Here is a 21,349-nt window from a genome sequence, read left to right as displayed (position 1 = left end):
GGTCAGTATGACATGCAAGATCATATAATAGTTCACCCCCCAAAATTACAATTTGCTGAAAATTTAGTTTGTTTCTTCATCAGAACAGATTTGGAGAGATTTGGCATTACATTACCAATGAATCCTCTGCAGTGAATGGGTGCCGTCAGAAATAAAGTTCAAACAGCTGTTGAAAACATCACAAGAATCCTTAAATAATCCACATGACTCCGGTCCATCAATACAAATCTTATGAAGAGAAGAAAGATGCATGTTTGTAGCAAGCAAAACCATCATTAAGATGTTTTTACCTTCAAACAGTTCTCGCTAAAATGAGTCCTCTATAATATGCTTTCTCCATTGGAAAAGTGATGTCATCTGAATCAGGAGAGATGCCCGGATCAATTGATGTTTACAATCAAAAACATATTTTGTTGTTTTTTGACAAAATTGGGTGGACATTTTCACTACAGGAAGCATTATTATGGACTGGTCTGGCATTTTGGGCAGTTCTAAAGTTAAAACTCCTTAATAATAAATTTAATTATGATCACACGACTTGGCGCTTGAAATGCATTAACTGATCAGCTAGTTGTGTAGATTATTTGTGGATTATTGCAAACTTTCATATTCATGTGAACTATTCCTTTAACACAATGATTTTGATCTTATTAAATAATTTAATAACAATTTTTATTGTTTTCTAATCTATTTTATATTGCTGGTCCCTGTCTGGATGATGTTCCTTGGGTGTGTAAATCTGATACTGCATTTCTTGACCGTAATAAATGATCTAATATTAAAAGTAAATGCTTAAAATATGCAACTGACCTCATATAATTCACATCTGTGTCTACACTTAAGTTGTTTACAGTGCAAATGAACGTACATAGATGATTACACAGATCTTAATGTGAGCGTTCTAGTTTGTCGCGTCGCGTTGCTCGCGTAAACAAACTTTCTGATTGGTACACTGGGCGTTGACGTCAGAATTCCAGCCACTACTCCGATAGCTCGCCATGTACACAAATTCGCGACTTGGTGGGCGCGTTCAGGTTTGTCGCGTCGCGTCGCTCGTATACTGTAGACGGAGCGGAGGATGTGTTGGATGTGAAACTCTCACCCCGACTGTCACCGACAAACACCGTGGGACGGAGGAATTTGCTATACCACACCACAAAGGCTTTTGCACTGCTTTTGATACACCGCCGCGTCACAGGTCAATCTCGCGTTTCGCGGAGCTGGAAAATATGCGTAAACTATTGACAGCGGTAAAATAAGCGTTGCGCTATCACCAGCGGTTGAGTACTCACAAATGTCATGCACTGTTCAAGAGCCTTTGCCTTCTGTGGCATTCAGCGGACTTTATAACAACCAACATGAAGCAGACGGGTACAGTTAAAACGCTTTGCCTGTCCTAAAGAACTGTTAAACTTGTTGAAATATTTGTAAACATGGAAGAGGCAGGCGATGCGAACGGTACTGGGACGCAAGGCTGTGAACCGGAGCGTTCTGGAGACGGAGGACTGGATGAGGTGCAGATGCACCTCGCCTGTTTACCGGAGAGATACATGAGAGCGAAGTTCTCCCTCTCCGCGTACATATTTTGTTGGACAGTAGTAAAGTTGTGTCAGGTAAGGCATATTACAGTTGAAAGTACAACATGGAATGATGACCCTCAAAATATGAATATTTTACTCTGAATATGTGTCATGTTTTCCAGAACAAATATCTGAACACTCTTAAATCAAAAAAAAAAAAAAAAAAAGGAAAAACTTGTAAAGAAAAAAATGTAAATAAAAAATGAAATGACTTTAAAGCAAGATATGTTTTTTAAATCAAGTGTTTTCTTTTTTCTTTTTCTTTTTTACCGTTAGCAGGTTTGTTTATTTATTTATTTATTCGTTTAGTTTGTATTAAGTATACAGTTTTTGAACATTTGTTAATATTAAGTCATGCTTTTAAGTAAAATGTATCTTGAGAGTTTACTTAAATAGCTGTGTAGAATGTTCATTTAAAATGTAATTATATAATGATATTAATTAAATTAATTAATTATTTTTAAAAGTACACATGTTAAAAGTAGAAATCATATTATAGGTGTTCATAAAAAGTGTAGATATAATTATTATATAAGACATGGTTTCAGTGTTATCTAAGCATTTCAATTAAAACTATTTTAATTGAACTTATGATATACTGAGGCCCCCCTGGAAGTTTGCCGAGACCCCCTAGTGAGGCCCGGCCCCCTGGTTGAGAACGACTGATTTAGATTATAGTCTTGTTCATAACAGATGGTGAAGGTTTGCTTCACTGTAGAGTCCCTCCCAGTCAGAAAGTTAAAAGTGCTTTGAGTGGAGTCAGACCCTCCACCTGCTCTAACCCAGGGGGTCTGTTAAGCTCATCAGTATTTAACTACCCAACCCTTCCCTTAAATCTCACCCTTTGCATACCCCAGTCATATTATGGTATGATGCTGTTGAAAGGTGTGAATCATCTTCACACTGGCTATTGTAAATACAATAAATGGTTGTTGGTGGTCTGTGAAAGGAAAGGTTTATCTCCCAAAAATTGTAAGGGGCAAATGTAATCATACTGATTACTTTCCTTGATTAAATCATAACTGGTTTGATCTCCTTTAGCCTGATTATAGGACTAAAACAACCAACTTCCAATTAAATAACACTCACTTTTCATTTCAATAAGACCCATTTCTTACATTATCTCAGTATTTGCCTGTTAAAATGCTGCCAACTCCTCAAACCTGTTCCAAAAGTGCAGTGTTTTTCTCAGGGCACTGAAACAATTGCGCGATCCCTCTATACCTGCCTTTGAAAGGCGACCAAATTGCTGCAAATCACAGCAGCTTCTCAAAGTTTATGACCTGTTAGGGGTTTATCTGGGTTTTAGCATCTTTTATTCTAAGCAAGGTGTAGCTAAAACCTCTGCATGCCCAAACATCAGCAACAAAGTCATTTCTTGGACTATTTAGGGAATAAAAGACTGGAGTGTGTATTATTAGTTTTTTTGGCACTATAATTTCAAAGACCTTCAGTGATCCTATTCATATGTGGCTTCAAAATGTATTAATGGTTTAGAATGGATCGAATCTGACAACTTAATCTGGTTTAGTAAAAGATGATATAAATAGTGTACCTCTGAAATGAAACCAAACCGGCTGTCTTAGGTCGGAGGTCACAGCACAACCTTGAACTGGTTTGAATTGTTTTGATTGTAAAGAATGAACACTGACATTAAACATCAGCAGGAGGTTTTTTTTAATGGTAGAGAACCATATGGCTGGCTAGTAGATCAAACAAAGTCATGTATTTATTAAGACATTTATGACCAAACAAAAACTGCACAAGAAACAGTAGCTTTTAACAAGCACCATGGGTTAGAGTTTTCTCTTTCATGTTTATTTGGTAGCATTACTTTTAACTAAAATACCTGTTTAACCTCATAAGAAACCATGATATTAAAGGTGTGGGCCATGCGCTAAGAAAATCTTGTTTACTTCACCCTAATTAAACATTAAATATGATGGTTCCAGTAATACTGTACCAGTTTCCTGTGGTTTGCATTAACGTCAACAGTTTGCCGTAAGGCTAATGCCTGCATTGCTTCGGTTTTGTACAGAATTGTTGGTAGTTTAATTCACGACACACCTTGAAACGTTCTTGTATGTTTCCTTTTTGTTTGTCTCCAGAGATTAAGACCGTCGCCAGTTCTTCCCCAGGTAAGCTCAGTCTCAGAGTTTGATGAACCTGATTGTACTCTTCAAATCTCAACAGAAAAACACACATACTTTACACTGTAGCCAAACCAAATGTTGCCATAATTCCCATTCGGTTCATTTAGATCATTTAACCACTGATGCAGTGAGAGCTTATTATCCAATACTCTTAGATCTGTCATTTTCCATTGAATGCAATGATTCATTCATTTGAATCGAATCCCACTAAGCGTCTTCCAGCCGAAGGGTTTGATGTAATCATCAGTGAGGAGCAAGCATGCACCATCGGGACATACTGTACTGCTCCTCACATGCTGCCAACAGCTTATCTGCATTCACCCCTTTAGAGACTGTGCCTTAACTTGTCGGTTGTTGCTAAGGAGTTGTGCAATGCATTGAAGTCTAGTGTCTGCAGATGGTTGGTGCACTTTCTTTTTGCAGTGTGTTGTGCTGCTCTGATCAGGTCTGAACAGGCCTGAAAAATGATGTTGGTTTTAGGCAGTGTTGCCTCTTATTTAATAGAATGATTAGTCCTGATAGTTTACCACTCCTCCCTACAGCAGTAGCCGTTGATTCCTGTCATATCATTTGTTCACTTCCTTTCTTTTATTGAAATGTTAACTAATTATTGCATAATATTTTTCACTCATGAGTTATGTATTAATAGGAGACTCAAGACAGTCATTGTGAATGTTTGCTTGCAGGTGCTTGTTAGTTTTTGCATTGACAAGATTTTATAGGCACTGATGATCATTTTAAGTCTGAACTATTGATTATGTTATGAGGTCAGTTAAAACATCCAGCAGAAGGGTTATTTTGATTGGCACTTATGTTCACTTCTTTACTGAAGTTATGCAAGGCAGAATAAGACGGAACTTAATGCATGGAATCACAGCCTTTGGATGAATTCAGACTGGATTACAGACATCTTGCATCATATTATTAGCATTAGGAAACCCCGTTTAGAGTCACATAAGACCCTTAATCCTCTCCAGAGTTATTATTAAAAGAAACTCTAAAATATACTGCTAGTCTAAGTATTTAGTCCTCACATTTTGATATTAGATATTAGATTTTGGTTTTTAAAATGAACAGTTTATTGAGCTTTAAGACAAAAAAAAAGTTACTAATTATCTCTTCTTCTTCTTGTTTTTTTACTGTGGGGGTCAAAACATAATGCAATGCAGAGATGCATAAATAAATGTTCCTCAAAAGCCTGTTGTATCATATTTGATACAAGTATTTACATTTAACAACAGTTGATAATCAAATTAAAGTTGCTTTAGTCCATTAAATATTCCTTATCAAATATTACCAACAAGTTATTCTTGTTAGACTTCACAGCAAAAAGACGTGCACTAAAACCTGAAGGGGGATGTTTTAGAAATATATTAAAATACCTTTTACCTGCTAATTAGGTATGAATACTATATCATTCAGAGTGCATATAGCAGACTGTGCACGGCAGGATCTTCAGCAAGGTTTTAAATCATGTTGGTAATTTAGATGCATTATAAATGTACGAATCAAATATGACGCATTAGGCTTTGTATGTTGGGATAAGCGTATATATGATTGCAGAACTGACAGGTGTGAATTTAACCCATTTATCCTGGCAGATTTGCTGTTCTTCTGGTTGGTTTAGTAGAGAAGGATTAGTCACACTTCTTGATGCTGTGTTGTGTTAAATCTGTGCAGCATATATTGATTTGATTGTTGTGTCATTTAACCATAAAATCTTTCATTTTGAGCTCTGTTATAATTAATGGTTCTCTTGAATGCCATAGTCTATTTCAGTTATTTGAGTGATGGCCTCTATTGTGCCACCCACTTTTAAAGGCAGTGTTATGCAGAGCTCTTGATATGGTTGACTGCTGCACCTTTACTACATTCCCCACTACTGCACTTTGTATATCTCACAAAAAGAGCTTGGCCTTGCTGTGCTTCTCTCACAGATCTGCTTATTCACACCGAGAGTGTGAGGCACAACCTTTCAGTCATTGTCTGGGTGATTTATGTAGCTTTCTGTTGTTGATAGCTGAGCCAACAGTCCCTTTTGGAACATTCAGACTTGCTTTGGCTGTACCTCAGAATTTCTTTGGAATGAGGTTTCATCTAAACACCAATAAAGCAGTGAAGAAAAGAAAAACTTTAAGCAAGATCACTGAAACACTACCGTTCACAAGTTTGAGATTGGTATGATTCTTTAATGTTTATTAAAGAAGTCTCTTATGCTCAAGAAAGGCTGTATTCATTTGCTCAAAAATGCAGTAAATCAGTCATATTATGAAATAGTATTACATTTGCCTATTTAATATATTTTAAAATATTTCATATCTAATTGATTATATTGGCTGAGCTGAATTTTCATTCATGATTATTATTATCAGTAATCACAACAATATATATATGTAGGATTCTTTGATGCATATAAAAAAAATTTAATTTGTTTATTTACAATAATATATATTAGCAGTGCATACAATAAAAGTATCACAAGAAATAAATTTGTAATTTAGTAAAATATGAAAATTAACTTCTAATTATACTATTATATATAGTTTTGTATAATTAAACATTTAAGTCTTTTTTTAATGCATACTTAAATGATAAAACATACTATATAGAACAAATGAGGCAACTTTAAAGTGAAGGTAAAAGCAGTTGCCTTTAATGAAAAGGATTTTGCAGAAGATGAAATACTGGTAGAATTTCATGCTTTTCCAGCTCAGCTCTTATCATGTCTCAGCTTGTACCTATTTTACAGTAATAGTAATGTCAGCTATGTCACTTAAATCATCTTCTGGGCGTTTAGCCTTTATTAGAGTTGAGACTCGAAACTTCCTTTAAAATGTATCTGAGTGTATAAGATGTCGACGTTATTGCTTTAACTTTTTACAAATGCATGTTTGTATATTTACATATATATCAGTCTTATGGTTCCATCTGCACAGTTTGCTCTCATTTGAGACTTATGAAAGGGTTATTTATAGTGTATGTAACAAAGTATTTGCATGCTTTAAACGGTGCACCATTATATTCAGCAAGCCTAGTGCTGTATTCTTGGTTTTCTGGTCACATGCTCCTCCGAAGTATGCTTTGAAGGGTTGAGTCCTACAGGCAATGCAAGCTAGAGGCACGAGTTACAATGCCACAAACATGCAAATAATGCTACATCAGTCATAAACTCCCACATTAGTTCTAATAATAACAAATAATCTTCTTGCCCTTCTTGTTTGTGGACCGGAGGAAAAATCTGTCACAACGATCATGACCCAGGGCTGAACCTCAGAGTTGGCTTTAGACTGTTGCATTGGCTGTGGTAAACTCTCTTGTGGTGAGCGTATGATAGCAGCGGTCTGCCAGGGTAAACTTCACCCTGGGTAAAGTTCTCTGGATACACGCTCCATAATTACTCTACTTTAGACAATGGGTTAAACACTACTGTAATCACTAAAAATGTCTGGGAACCACAGAGATGTGAAAAGAGAGGCTAAAGAGAGTTGGCAGTACTTGTATTGTTTCTGTGCTTCGGATCTTTCTTCCGTGGATTAACTGTGTTTTTTTCAGTGCATTTGAAGTTCAATGCATTTTTACGTCGCCCGTTAATCAGTCATGCATCGGAAAGAGCTCCTCATTATCATGTACCGCCCCGCTTGCATTGTGACCTCTTTCGGCTTCTGACTGACAACTTCCCTCTGTGCTCGCTCCCCCTCAACCCGCCCAACGCTGAATAACTGATTTTGATCACTCGCAGTAATAAAAGTCACATGCCTGCCTGGAACAATGGCCTTTCATTTGGTGGCTGCATTCATTATGACTATAATAAGTTAGTATTTAGCGCAAGATTCGTGCTTCATGCTAGGTGAGCCAGAGGTAGAGCGAGAAAGAGAGAGAGCGACAGTTATTCAGGGGTATTCGTTATGACTAAACAAAGAGATCTGGAAGTGCTTGCTTTTCTTTTCATTCCCTCTCCTCTTAGAATTAAGCGACTTCTCACGCACACTCTTCTTCTTTGGAGGTGGTTGCCGCAGGCGAAGGGCTGCAGGAGGTGTGCCAGATTTGTACTGGCAAGCTGTTTATTTATTTCCTTTCGCCTCAAAGCTCAGGTGGACTACATAGAGTTCATTTATGAGTGCTGACCTGTGGATAAAGACTTTATTGAGTCCTTATCAGATGAGTATAATTGGGCTTTAAAATGGGAATCGATGCTTCCTTCCTCTGATAATTGTTCGGTGATTCTCAGCCTGGGGGATAGATTTCATAGATAGATTTCAAAATTGTTAAACCTAGAAAACAGACAAAATTACTGAATTGAAAATGTAAACTTTAATAGTAATGATGATAATAATAACAAAAGACTGTCGGCCTGTGAATTAGTGGTGGGAATTTCTACAGGTTATGTTGTTAGTGAATCTTTCACCCAACCAATTAATTAAAAAAAATGCTTATTAATTCAGGAGCAAATTATTTAAACGTCTTTATAGATGAGTCGTTGAATTATTCATTTAACTGATTCATTTAAAACACTGATCATTTAAGCAACAAATCACTTAAATGTCTTTTTTGAGTGAGTTATTGAATTATTTACTCAACCAGTTCGTTCAAATACTCTGATTCATTTTAGGAACGTCTCTACTGTGAACTGCTTGGAAAAGTTGATTCTGCTTCGACTGGACTCTGGAAGTTAAACCACAGGAAAAAGTGGATTGTCTTTGTTGTTTTTAGTCAAAAGCAAAAAATTAGCTACCTCCACGATATGGAGTACAGTATCGAATGAATATGAGTCTGCTGCGGACTAGAGTTGGTGTGGATGTGTGCAAAAATCAAGCCCCGCCCTCCATTTTTCTCACTTAATATTCATTTAACTTACACTTCTGGGTGCAATTCCTGGATCACGCATACTTTAAGGGGAGAGGTCTGCCTAAAGGAAGCTTTGAGTTTGATTTTAGTTCAAAAGTGAATCTTTGTACAGTGTGAATGAAAGGGAAATTTAGCATTAATGGGCGGTTGAGTTAAATAATAAGACAAAAACATCATTAATAAAACAGCTTATTTTTCTTTTTCTTTTATTTATCTCTTTGAAACATTCACTTGTTTGTGAAAACCTCATGAGGAAACGATGCCATGAAAACACACTGTTGTGAAAATAAAAGGTGCGCACCGACTTTACCTGTCAGACTGCACTGAGAAATGATTAGCATCCTCTGGGCGAATAAGAGGAGGGAGTCCCGTCCGCTCCCCTGTGATTGGTTCTCTCTCCCTCTCTTTATTCACAAAGCCTCAATTTCTTAGCGGCATCAGGCTGTCCTGACATTTTCTTCCTCCCTCTTTCACTGTGTTTTGGGATGGGCTTCCTCCTCCTTTGTTTTCGTGTCACTGTTTGAGCCACAGGCTGTGGAGTGAGTGCACTGTGAGTCTCAGTGCTTGAGGAGCAGTCGGGGCGATGAATGGACTCTGGGAGCCAGTCTGGCTGAACTCAGATCAGCTTTCTGAGAAGAGTGGCTGTTAGGATGCCAAACAGAGGCTGTGGCCACAGAGACATGGCACAGGTATGTCTTGATGTAGATCTTGTTGCGGTCAGTTTAGCAGTCCATTATCTTTTTGAACATGAGATGACCTTATTGCAGTGTTTCTCTGGTTTCTTCACTTTAAAAGTTCCACTGGTGCAGACTTTGCAGTGCAGACACCTGCATAGGGGTCAAACACATAGTGCTTTGTTCAGCCATGTTATTTAACACCACGCTGTAATGTAGCCACCAATGTGTTTAGTTTTGCACTAATAGGTTGGGATTTATTTAGCCATTTTCTTTAGATGTTTTGATATAATACATCATATATAGAACCGTTATGACATTTGTGCTCTGTAGTTTTCTATTGTTAAGCCAATCATTTGTTGGTGTATATGAGTATAGGCAATTTCACAGTTGGATGGATAATTTAGTAAAACTCCATTGTTTAGATGTGAAGCCTGTAATCTCAGGGATTCCATCACACAGCACTGTTTGTGTTTGCATTAGCCTATACAATGCTGATGTGGTTCTTTGTTTTATACAATACTGACGTGGTTCTGTATTTACAAGTTGCATGCTACTTTTTTACATTTTTAAAAGTTTACTCTATTTGAATAAGAATTCAGCATGTGTTTTATCTAGGGAATTATAATGTAACACACTTAACTGGACAGTTCAGCATAATAAAATAAAATAAATGAGTGAATGCCACAAAAACATGGCCATTTCTTGCTAAAATCTGAAGAAAATAAAAAGTATTATATTTATTTCTGTTTTACATACTTTATGTAATATAAATATTTTCTTTTTTTGGTATTCTATAATTTTTTTTTCTGCATTGTGGCATTATTTTTTATAACAATTACAAACATTTCCCCATCAAATCAAATTATTATAATATGCGTATATTTTTTAAATGCATTACAATATTTATTTAGCATAAATTAAAATGTCAGCATGATTAAATGCTGCTCAACAAAATCCCAAATTTATGTAAGAAATTATGCATTTTTTATGCTTTTTTTTTTACATTACAGTAATAGTAATGAGATATAGTATTTTTCATTACGGAAATGAGGAATTGACAGAAGTGAATCCAAAGGATGTGTTGCTGATGCTCTCCAAACGTTCCCTGTGATTGGCTGTTTGCTGCACGTGTCACACATTCAGGTGCATGCGCTCCAGAGTTAATCACAAACTCTGGTTCAAACTCTGTTTGAGTTGGGAGAGAAGGTTTATATCGAGCTTTGTGAGCCCAGTGAACCTTATCTTAAACTGTTGGCTTTATCAGGTTTTGTCAACTTAAAACTTACTCTGCAACTCTGTTCATCTCGCTTCGTCATGCTACAGGCCACGGGAATCTACTTAATAGTTCTTAACAGTCTGCTTAATTGTGTTTGTATATACAGTATATATTTTATTTTATTTGTAGTTTTATTTGTTTTCATGAAATTCCCCCCAAAATATCTAAATATAGTAGCGATAGAACAAGCAGATTCAACAATATTTGTTACTTATCCTTTAAGCTGTTTTCTGCTTCATTTCTATCGGATTAGTCAGGCTGAAGCAGTAAATTAGGAATTCTTTATTTGTTCATGTCTTGCTGGGACGTCCTGATGGAGCCCCCTAGTTTTAGAATAATCTGTTGTGCCCCGTCACAGGCTATTTTAAACTCCTGCCGAGTTCAGAGTTAAAGGGCAGTCAAACAAAGCAGCAGAAGTCACCATCCATCCATAAACCAACAGTCTCTAATATAGCACTGATTTAGTATCACAGCAGGTACAACTACAAGTGTTGAATAACACCGTTAGACAGTTTGAAAGTAAAACTGCATACTAATAGCTGGCACTTGTCAGAATCATAAACAAAGAAAGACAGAAGAGAGCAGAACAGCTTTTAGCCATAAATGTTTATAATGTCTTATACAGAACTTGTTTCAACATTTGTGTCTTCTCCGGTCCTTTGGGATGAGGCTGGATAGTGAGATATGAACAGCTCTGGAAAATATCTGTTGTGCTGCTCATGCCGATGGAATTGGTGCTGTGTCAGGTACAGTAGTGTTCTGCAGCTGCTAGTGTCTGTCACGAAACAGCTGTTGTTTTTCTCATTGATATCATTTCTTCTTTTTCCTTTTTTTGCAAATAGCCAATAATAAGAGTGCGTTGGGAGCGCGGTTCAGAATAACAAACAAGGCGTGGTATTGTGTGGGGGTCATGAATGTGTTTCATCTGTCCCAGAGGAAAAGAAATGTGGAACGTTCCGGTCTCGCCCTGTACTGCCTGCCAGCCCTCCGGCCCCCGTCTAGCCCCGACTCCTTCAGAGCCAGAGAAAAATCCTGGAGTGGGCCTGATTTACAGTAACAGTCCGTCAGGTTTTGCATAAGTTTGCTCACAAAAGCCTCTGTCCTCTGGTAGCCAACTGTCAACTGTGCTTTTCCCAAAGGAAAGGGGGAAAACAGCTTCTAAGGACACTGGAGATGAATGGTGCTGAATGCTAAATAGCGTCCATAGTGTCCACAGTCTTGCCCAAGCATTCTCCCTGTCTTCAAATTGTAGGGTGGATGCTTTCCCATCCAGGATCTGAGACTGAAGTATTTTCGCTTCTCCGGTCTATGCTGGTTTTTTCAACTTACACACATAGAGTAACTGGAATATGACATTGCCAGAAGCTTGTAGCTCATTTGTGGCTGCAGAAAGCTGGACAGGATGATTGGTTGCCTCAAGCTTGCCTTTCCTTGCAGATCTGGACCACAAGCCCGGGGCAGCAGCCATGTCTTCTTTTGAGCCTTTATAATGTTGTTGGTGTCCTGGTTCGACGACTGTAATGGAGTTTGACCTTCTTTTTTGCAAAGTCTGTCAATCAGTCTTTCAATCGGTGATCAATATTATTAGATATTAATTTGCTTTTGAACAAATGTGTGGTATGTTTGTAAAGTATTTTGATTCAGATTTTTCTGTCACAAATTAGACATTGACCGGTTGTGTGACTCTTACTGATGGCGTCTTTAAAAACATGAAGAAAACTGCACTGGGAAAACAATGGTGTACAGTAGAAATTCCTTTGAAACAATTATCCCTCAGGAATCACTAAAGTTCACAAATAATTAAAGGGGGGGTGAAATGCTATTTCATGCATACTGAGTTTTTTAAACTGTTAAAGAGTTGGATTCCCATGCTAAACATGGACAAAGTTTCAAAAATTAAGTTGTACGTTTGAAGGAGTATTTCTGTTCCAAAAATACTCCTTCCGGTTTGTCACAAGTATCGGAAAGTTTTTTTCGAGTATGGCTCTGTGTGACGTTAGATGGAACGGAATTTCCTTATATGGGTCCTGAGGGCACTTCTGCCGGAAGAGCGCGCGCTCCCGTATAGCAGAGCACTGAGAGGCTGAGGCATTCAGTGATCAGAGCGAGAGCGTCGCAAAATGTCACAAAAGAAGTGTGTTTTTGGTTGCCAGGGCAAGACAACCCTGCACAGATTACCAAAAACAGCATTAAGGGACCAGTGGATGGAGTTCATTTTTTCGTTTGTTCCCTGCATTTCGAAGATGCTTGTTTTACAAACAAGGCCCAGTTTGACGCCGGATTTGCACATTTGTTTATTTCTTAAGGATAATGCAGTCCCAACGAAAAAGGGTCACGATCGTGTGTTGGAACCGCAGGCGGTGAGTAAAACTGCTTCAAATATCTCTGTGTTGTTAACTTAGCTATCGGCGCGTAAGCACATCAAGTAAACAACATGCGATGTTGTCATCAAACTGCACTTTCCACATGTACAGCTTAAAAAAAAAAAAAAAAAAAAAAAAAAGACAACAAAGTGGAACTTAGTCATTTTTCAAAACCGCTAAGCAAATATATACAGTTTCAGTACATCCCACATAGAGACGTTGTTGTTGATGCTGCTCTTGTTAAATTTCAGCCTCTGGATCTGATTCTGGATCATAAATATACGCTGAATCTGACTGTTAGCCATGGTTTGTTTTGGATGGTTTTTTCTTCACGGTAATGTCACAGCTTCCAAATGCTCTCAACGCAAAAGCCTACTGGCACTCGGGATTCTTTAGCTCCGCCCACACGTCACGCCTCCAGCCGGTCGTGTTTTTCCGGGAAAAATCGGTACAGACTATCTTTCTCTTATGAATATAATAAAACTAAAGACTTTTTGGAGTTATGAAGGTTGCAGTAATACTCTATAGGTACTCAAGATTAACAGGATATTGAGTGAAAACAAGCATTTCACCCCCCCTTTAAAGAAACCGCAAATAACACTGGATTAAACATGGAAATTTGAACTACTGACTGAAATACTCCAATAATGTTTGTTTTATTTACAACTTTTGTATAGTGTTTATACAGTAAAAACTACAGTATTCAATACGAAACAATACTATAATTATACAATAAATAATACAAAACAATTATGTTATTTTTTTTACAAAGTTTTATGTTTACATTTTTCCTTTAGCTGACTGGGTAACACTGGTACATATACAGAAATGTTGATTAATGTGTGTTGTAAAAAAAAAAATATTACTGTAATTGTGATGTGAGTTACAGTACATTCTGACTAGCGCATAACATCCCTTTGCAGTGATCATTGTCTTTGCAGATGTAAATTATAATGTTACATTTATAATGTGTGTATATGAGTAATTTAATTTGTTTATATAGAGTGAATTTTAATCAGGCAGTTTCCTGATCTCAAAGCGGTTGCTGTGGGCTACATTATTTCAACAATATTCTTTATGGATTTTATTACTACTTTAAAGGATGTTGGTGCATTTTTAATATCTTGAACCGTTTTTGTCTGCATGCTTTAATCAGCAGTGCTTTAATTAAAAATTGTCATATTTTAATCTATCAACAGCATTTTTGATGAGATTAACAATACATGTGACCACAGTGTGTTTAGTGCAGTGGGTCATTGACTACAGAGATCAACAACATGTGATGGTAATAATTGTACCTATTGTTTGACATTTTATGGTAATGCTACATTTCAGTATTCCATTTTAAGGACATTTTTGTTGCTTTTGTGTCGAGTTTCTGCTTGATGTGCAATGAAAGGTCCTGAAGCAAAACTGGTTGAGAGCCACTGCACTACACCCTAATGGCCTTAGAAAGCAAATAGTGGTGCTAGTGTGGTTTAATGTCAAGAATTCAAGTAATTTCCTGGGCTTTCCTTCTATATCAGCCTTCTGTCTGGAGTTATGCAAGCTTTTCATTGGTCCCTTGACCCTGTGTTCTTATTGGCAATCCTGCAGCTGTATGTAAGAGCGAGAACAGCACTTTTTCTAGTGTTTCAGACCTCTTGTCTTTTGTCCAACACTTTTGTTCAACAGTCTGATGGTTTGAAATCTTTCTTTCGTCGTTTCTTTCTTCTCTTCTTCCCTCCCTGTGAGCTAACCATAGACTTGCACAGAAGTACACTCAGTACCTACATGACAGATATCATAAATTTCAGCCAACAAATGAAGCAGGGAATTGGTTGTCAGATGTTGCTGGGAGCTAATTTTGAGGGTTTCCAGAAATCCCATTTCTCATTCTGGACTTGTTTCTTTGTCTTGTCCTGTGTGTGTTAAGCCTGAAATGTTCTGTATGAAAATATGTTAAAAAGTTCACCCAAAAACGAAATTTCTTTCAATATATTACTTATTCTAAAACTGTAAGATATATATTTTTTTGTTCTGCTGCACACGAAAGAAGGTATTTTGATAAAGGATATTTTTTATATATACATACAATAGATACATTCTATCCAAAACTTTTTGGTTACCAACTTCTTACTGATATCTTCTTTTTTGCTTTGCAGAAGTAAGAGAGTCATAAAGGTTTGGGGATAAGATGGGGAGCAATTGATGACTAAAATGTAATTATTGGGTGAACCACATCTTTAAAGCAAATTATTGCTCCATAAAATGCAGTTTTACCCTTTGCCAAAAAGTGATTTGAGGCAGAGAGAACAGTTAATTCAATAAAGCCCCTTTCACACTGCACATCGGACCCGGCAAATTGCCGGAACATTGCCGGGTCGCCTTCTGTGTGAAAGCAAACACGTCCCGGGATTGATTCCGGCATTGAACCCGGGTCGGGGACCTAGTAACATTGCCAGGTTCAATCCCGGGACGAGCGCTGTGTGAACAAAAGCCAGATCTAATGCCATGTCGAAGTTATGACGCGCGTTATCGCGCGACTCTTTTACCGGCTGTTTTGAAGGAAGATCAACGTTCGCGACAACAAAATATGTGCAAACTGTAATGAAGCATAGATCAGTTAGTTCCTCACTTTCCGCGCTGACGCCGAGATTGTTCGCTTGCTTCAGTGAAAGTATAACGTGCCTTACGTTTTCGACTCGTACATTACACGTCACGCCCTGATGTCATGTCGTTTTCTGTGTGTGAAAGCACGCACATATTCCGGGTAATCACTGGCAATGTGAAAGTGCAAAAAAAAGTGACCCGGTAACAATTGCCGTAACAATTGGTAACAATTACACTTTACCCATGTATTTGCCAGAATCGCAGTGTGAAAGGGGCTTAAGTAGAGTTCTGGCAAGTGTAAAACTGCATTTTATGGGTATTTCTACACAGGTAAAAAGGACTGCATGAGCTAAATGACTTGATTTAATTCAATTTTCGGCATTACACCGGCTCAATATCTTGAGATCTGTCAGCCATCGGCAATTGAGGATGGCATCGTCTCTCGGCCTCACTCTAGATTCAACTGAGGGTTTGGGTTTATATGAATGTATCTCTGAGTGGAACTGATCTTCAGAAAGGTTTAGATCTTTTTAGCTTGCCTCAGAATTACGTGCATATTAAAGGGAATGTTGACCCAAAAATGTAAATTCTGTCATTGTTCTGTCATTCTGCCAGAAAGCGCTTGGATTTCATCAAAAATATCTTAATTTGTTTTACGGGTTTGAAGTCTCTCAAAATCAAGTCTCTCCACACATGTTTTTATTGTTCGGGAAGCTATTTTACCTGGATTTACTTCACGTTAGGGAAGAAAAGATGATTGCAATTTCTGTTTAATGCATATTTTAAGGGCAAGGATTATTCTGATGCATAGACACCACAGCTTATGACAGTTGTTTTGTCAATCAGTGCCAATCAATATTTTTCTGGCTTACAGTAACTGACACACAAGTATTATAGAAAGCCTAGGGGCCATCCTCTAATAAAAATGTGTTTGTCAGACTCCTATATTACACAAGAATAACACACGCTATCTTTCGAAAAGCTGTTTTTAACCATGGCAACAATGGCCAAGCCAGAAATGCGCCAAGATTCCAAGAAGTCATGCCCTTCTATTGGCTCACCGCACCTTTGCCTTCCTGTGATGCAACAATTTACCTCACATGCAGACTGACAATTAAAAAGCAAAAACATGCTTGAACAAGTCTCTATCAACTTCAGATTCCCCCTCCAGCTCACCAGGAACTTTGTATGTCTAGAAGAATTGCACTTGTTGTTCAGGGCTGTTGGTGCAGGTGTTGTTGGCTTGTGGGTTTGTGTAACAGATACCCCATTTTCTCCCTTCTCTTTGTTTCTTTCACAGCAAAGCAGATTTATTTAAACGGAGCAGTGGGATAATGCCAGCAATGCAAACCGATCTTGAGTCAGAGCTTCTCCTCCGCATGGGAACACGTTGATAAAGGATCTGGTTTCGCTCTCACCTCCTTTGTTCTGTTTGAGGTCGCTCAGTTCTGCCTGAACTCGGGAGTGTGTGTTTTTAGATTGTTTTTGTTTTGTCAAGTACTGGATTGTATTGGACTGTTTTGTTGTTGTCAAATTTGATTTCTTTAATGTGTATAGCTCTTGTCTATAGTTTTTTAAGACATATTTTTAGAAATTCGTTTTTTCTAAAATGAGGACAAACACATTAGTCTGATTAAAAGTTTAGTTCTGCAAAAAAATGAAAAATATGTAATTATTTACTCAGTATTATTGACTTTCTTCCAAGAAACACAAGGAATGTCAAACCCGCTGTTTTAGATGCAAGGAAAGTGAATGGTGACCATGGCTGCCAAGCAATTCTGTCATTATTTACTGTCAATGATTACTCACATTCATGTCTTTTATGACTTGATATGAATTTCTTTATTCCAAGGAACATGAAATGTATACGAAATGTTTAAGCTGCTGCTTTCCATTCAATTAAAATGAATGGTTACCACAGCTGTGAAGCAGTCAATGTTGACTTTGAATTTCAGTTTGTTTTTCACACAAAGCTATCATTTCTTCTAAAGAAGTACAGTAGTATGGACTACTTTTATTACGCTTCTGTGGAGCTTTTTTGTCCTTTTCAAGTCCCCATCCATTTTCATTTTATGAAAAAGAACAGCATCAATATTCTTTAAAGCTTCTACTTTTGTGTTTCACTGAAGAAAGAACATCAAATTGGTTTAGGTGAGCAAAAGATGGCAGTATTCCTGTATTCCTGTATGGGCAGATCAAGCCCATATAGAGTAGACAAATTGAGTGATTAAACTCACATGTGTGGCCTCTGCCCATGTGGGAGTCCCACAGGACTCACTGGTGCTCCAGAAAGGCTAGATTCCATTTCCTGCACCTGCTAGTTGGTCCATCAATGGGATCATGTCCTTTCAACAGCATTCTGCCTTTCTGGTTTACTGTGGCTATGACTAGTTATGATTCAGATGATCGACTGGCCTTCTTGGGATGAGCCATCAGGTCTTTAACGGGTCGAAATTTTTGTTAACCTAAAATATTCATCTCACATACTGAACAGTCAGTTGATATCCATGTAATGTGCACAAACCAACTGTCTTCAAAAGTATGCTGTGGAATATTAAGCGGAACATGTGACAAAGGTGAACTCATAGACAGGCGAGCCAGGATTTAAATGCAGAAAATTGCTTTAATTATGATAAATAAAAAAATGCAAAACAATAGGATTACCAGAACCAAGCAAGAACACAAAGCAATCATGAATCAGAAGAGATAATGCAAACTAATTGCTAGGGAAGACAATCAAACCTTAATAATGTACAAAGCAACACATGGGCTATTTACATTATATAACGGAAAGAAGGAAACATAACACACTTGAACATAATCACTGAATTAATCAACAAAGAAACTAAAAACAGACTAGGGCCGGAAATGGGAAACCGCCTTACTGGAACTGCAACATAAATGTCCAAAACAAGACAAAAAAATTGAATTTTGTGACATAACAATATGCTTTATTTTAAATTCACATATAGATATATATTCTCATGAAATAATATTCTTTGTAAACAGTAGGTATTGCTAACATTTGTGGTGCTAGTCAGCCATTTGTGTTGCCATTCAATTATTTTCCCCGTGGTTCCATAATTAGAATCATGGAATTATGGGATTTCCTCAAATACAGCGTACTGTCTGTAGCCAAAGTCAAGGAAATTCAGTTCTCTCAGTGGCCATATTTTGGCTATGTAATGCTAACTCCTATATTCCTGATTGGGGAAACACAGGGGAAAAACTACTTGCCGAGTTTAAACTACATTTCAAATCAGCGACATAATCTGCCATGGACTGACCTATAAATGTTCCTTGTTATCAATAAATAGCTTTAAAAAAAAATTTCAGTTTGGTAAAGCCAATGTGCATGCACAGCACCAATTATGCATCTCTATTTTACGGGAACAGGAGCTTCTAATGGCAGCTGCAGTGAAGACTTTGCCAGTTTGTAATTGACTCTTTATTTAGAAGGTGGCACTTCCACCCTATTGCATATTGCTGTTTCTGGCATTCATAGAGTTACGATTGATTGTGTTGGTACATTGGATGTACTGGATTTTCACCGTCACATTGATGCATTCTAAATCCATAGTATATGTATGCAACTATGTATTTTGCTGTGATGGAGGAGTCATATAATGAGCACTACATGTGTACAGCACTCAATTCTCTTAGGAGGAGGGATTGAAAACACTTGTGCCTCTAAATCACCACTTGTTTGCAATGTATCCAGGCTCTTAGAGTCATGTGTCATTATGGACTTACAGACGGCCACGTCACACAACTTGTGGAATAAAACAAAACAAATATAAAACTAACATGCACGGCCGGGAAGACTCATGTAGGAATCTTGGGCTATGTTTAGGCTCTGAGCAAATGACCAGCACTGAGTCGTATAAACAAGGATAAACACAGTCCAGTCTTATGCTCAGGTCTTGTTGCATACAGGTTGATGCATGAGTATCTCAAATGACATTTAGCAACAGTGCTCATAATTGAAGCATAGCGCTAAAGTGTTGTTTTGGAAAAGCTCTATGATCATTTGTGTCCTCATTGAGTCTTTGTTTAAGTTGATTCATGTTTTTCTGTAGAACTGGACACATTCAGAGTGGCTTATAAATGATGCATAATTGATTCTCACCCTATTACCTTGTCAGGTGAGCAAGTATTTGCAGCTTAGAAGATAATTTTAATTAAATCAGTCGCTCAGCAGCTGCTGAAATGAAATTATGCCAGTGCTTTGTTGATTTTTTTTTTAGCTGGTTATCAGATGTTTCAAGAAGATGATTAATTTGCTATAAATCTAGATGATATGATCAGGATTATATGATATATGATAAAAAATGTTATTATTAAATATATCATCATTACATATAATTTTTTATTATTATTAATATGTATATTTAATTCATATATAATTTATTTATATAATATTTAAGTCACATGAAATAAATTCTTTTAAAAAGTATACCATAACATCCAAAATCAGCTGTCTAAAAATAAAATTGGCTAGAAAGTTAGTTTTAAATGTAGTTTTAGTTTTAAATGTCATATTATATCATTATTTTTAATGTATGAATTATTATAATGTCTAAAACAATAGTCAAAAAAATTACATGATTGAATTTAGGCTTCACAGTATCAAAAATTGATATTCAAAGATTGATTGTTGAGATTTGTTGAAGGTTACATGTAATATTGTTATTAATTTAATAATATATGTTTTTAAAAAGCAAATTTTTACTGTTATCTCACACTTAATCTAAATGTACCCTAACAGGGGCATGCACAATTAATTCGATGACTGAATGATCTATTCAGTAAGGACCAAATGCTATAAAAAATCACTATCAGTAATATCAAAATACCTATTATGGTACTGATATATTGTGCATCCCTTGTGTATAGTGATTGATACTGTAGATCTTCTATATCAGAATCTCATATCCTTCGCTTAACCTAACATTTTTGTTTTTAATCCAGGAGTATTTGGATCTGTAAGTGTAATGTTGTGTTCAGGCCAGGCAGATCTGCAAGTGTAAAATATCCTAGACTCTGATGATTGAGAGCTCAGTGTTGATCTTCCAAGTGGGGGTCCTGCGTGTTTTACGGCGAATGATTCATCTTCAGAATCCGTGCCATTTTCCTCACCGTTTCAAAAATGCAGCGATTTCAGAAGCTTTCTGATTGACAGGCCCTGGAGACCATTGGCCTTCTCTTCTCCAAACAGTTGGTAGTAATAAGCGAAGGCAGTGAAAACTGAGAGGGTTTGTGCTCTAAAGGTGGGAATGGAGGTTCTTCTGAGAAGAGCACTCTATAGGAGGCCTTTGATTTGACCCTCACAGTCTCAATGAGCCACTGTTGCCTGGACAGCAGTGTGTAATATGCACCAACAACTTAATTGTGTGTGTGCTTAAGTTGCCATGGGCAGCATGTTGCATTGTTCCTGCTTCTTTCTCACGCTCAGTGTCCTGGGAGGTTCTGTTGTCATGGGCTGGGTTATAGTCTGTCCAATGGGAATGACATCCCTCGCCTCAGGAACATGGACTCTACAAATCCAGAGCTCAAGAGCTATCAGTAAAATCTTTCTCCACCTAGACAGCTCCCTTGGATTAATAACCTCTGAGGTCACCTCACATGTGTCATTACAAACTCCACGGCTCCCTGGAATACTTTACTCTGATTGGTTGATTGTTGTGCTGTGCTTGCTAAACTGTATAATTGACTGAATTCATACGTACAGTAGATAGGCTGGTTGGAATATTAAACTTGAATCAATTTCAGGAATATTTATTTATTGATTTGATAAATTTGGACATGTAAAAAGTCGGATAACACCTGCTGTTTATCACAAAATAAATAAATCTAAAATAAA

The 21,349-nt window shown here is 37.2% G+C and overlaps 1 protein-coding gene across 5 annotated transcripts in view; it reads left to right on the top strand.

Annotated features, from left to right (window-relative positions):
• The first annotated feature begins 999 nt into the window (after positions 1-999).
• The window catches only part of LOC113045774 (rho guanine nucleotide exchange factor 4-like), a 77,081-nt gene continuing 56,731 nt past the window's right edge, over positions 1,000-21,349 (top strand). The window contains exons 1-2 of one of the 5 annotated variants that reach the window (XM_026206414.1): positions 1,000-1,613; positions 3,689-3,718. In XM_026206414.1, coding sequence (XP_026062199.1) covers positions 1,434-1,613; positions 3,689-3,718 — 210 coding nt within the window. In that variant the 5' untranslated portion in view covers positions 1,000-1,433. Of the gene's footprint in view, positions 1,614-3,688; positions 3,719-9,097; positions 9,268-21,349 lie in introns of those variants that run through there. The other 4 variants (XM_026206420.1, XM_026206416.1, XM_026206415.1 and 1 more) reach the window with 4 other exon arrangements.

This window comes from Carassius auratus, chromosome 27 (assembly GCF_003368295.1).
Source record: "Carassius auratus strain Wakin chromosome 27, ASM336829v1, whole genome shotgun sequence".
In the NCBI taxonomy this organism is placed as follows: domain Eukaryota; kingdom Metazoa; phylum Chordata; class Actinopteri; order Cypriniformes; family Cyprinidae; genus Carassius; species Carassius auratus.
Note: the sequence above shows the minus strand (reverse complement) of the source record. Positions and strands in the feature narration are given on the sequence as shown.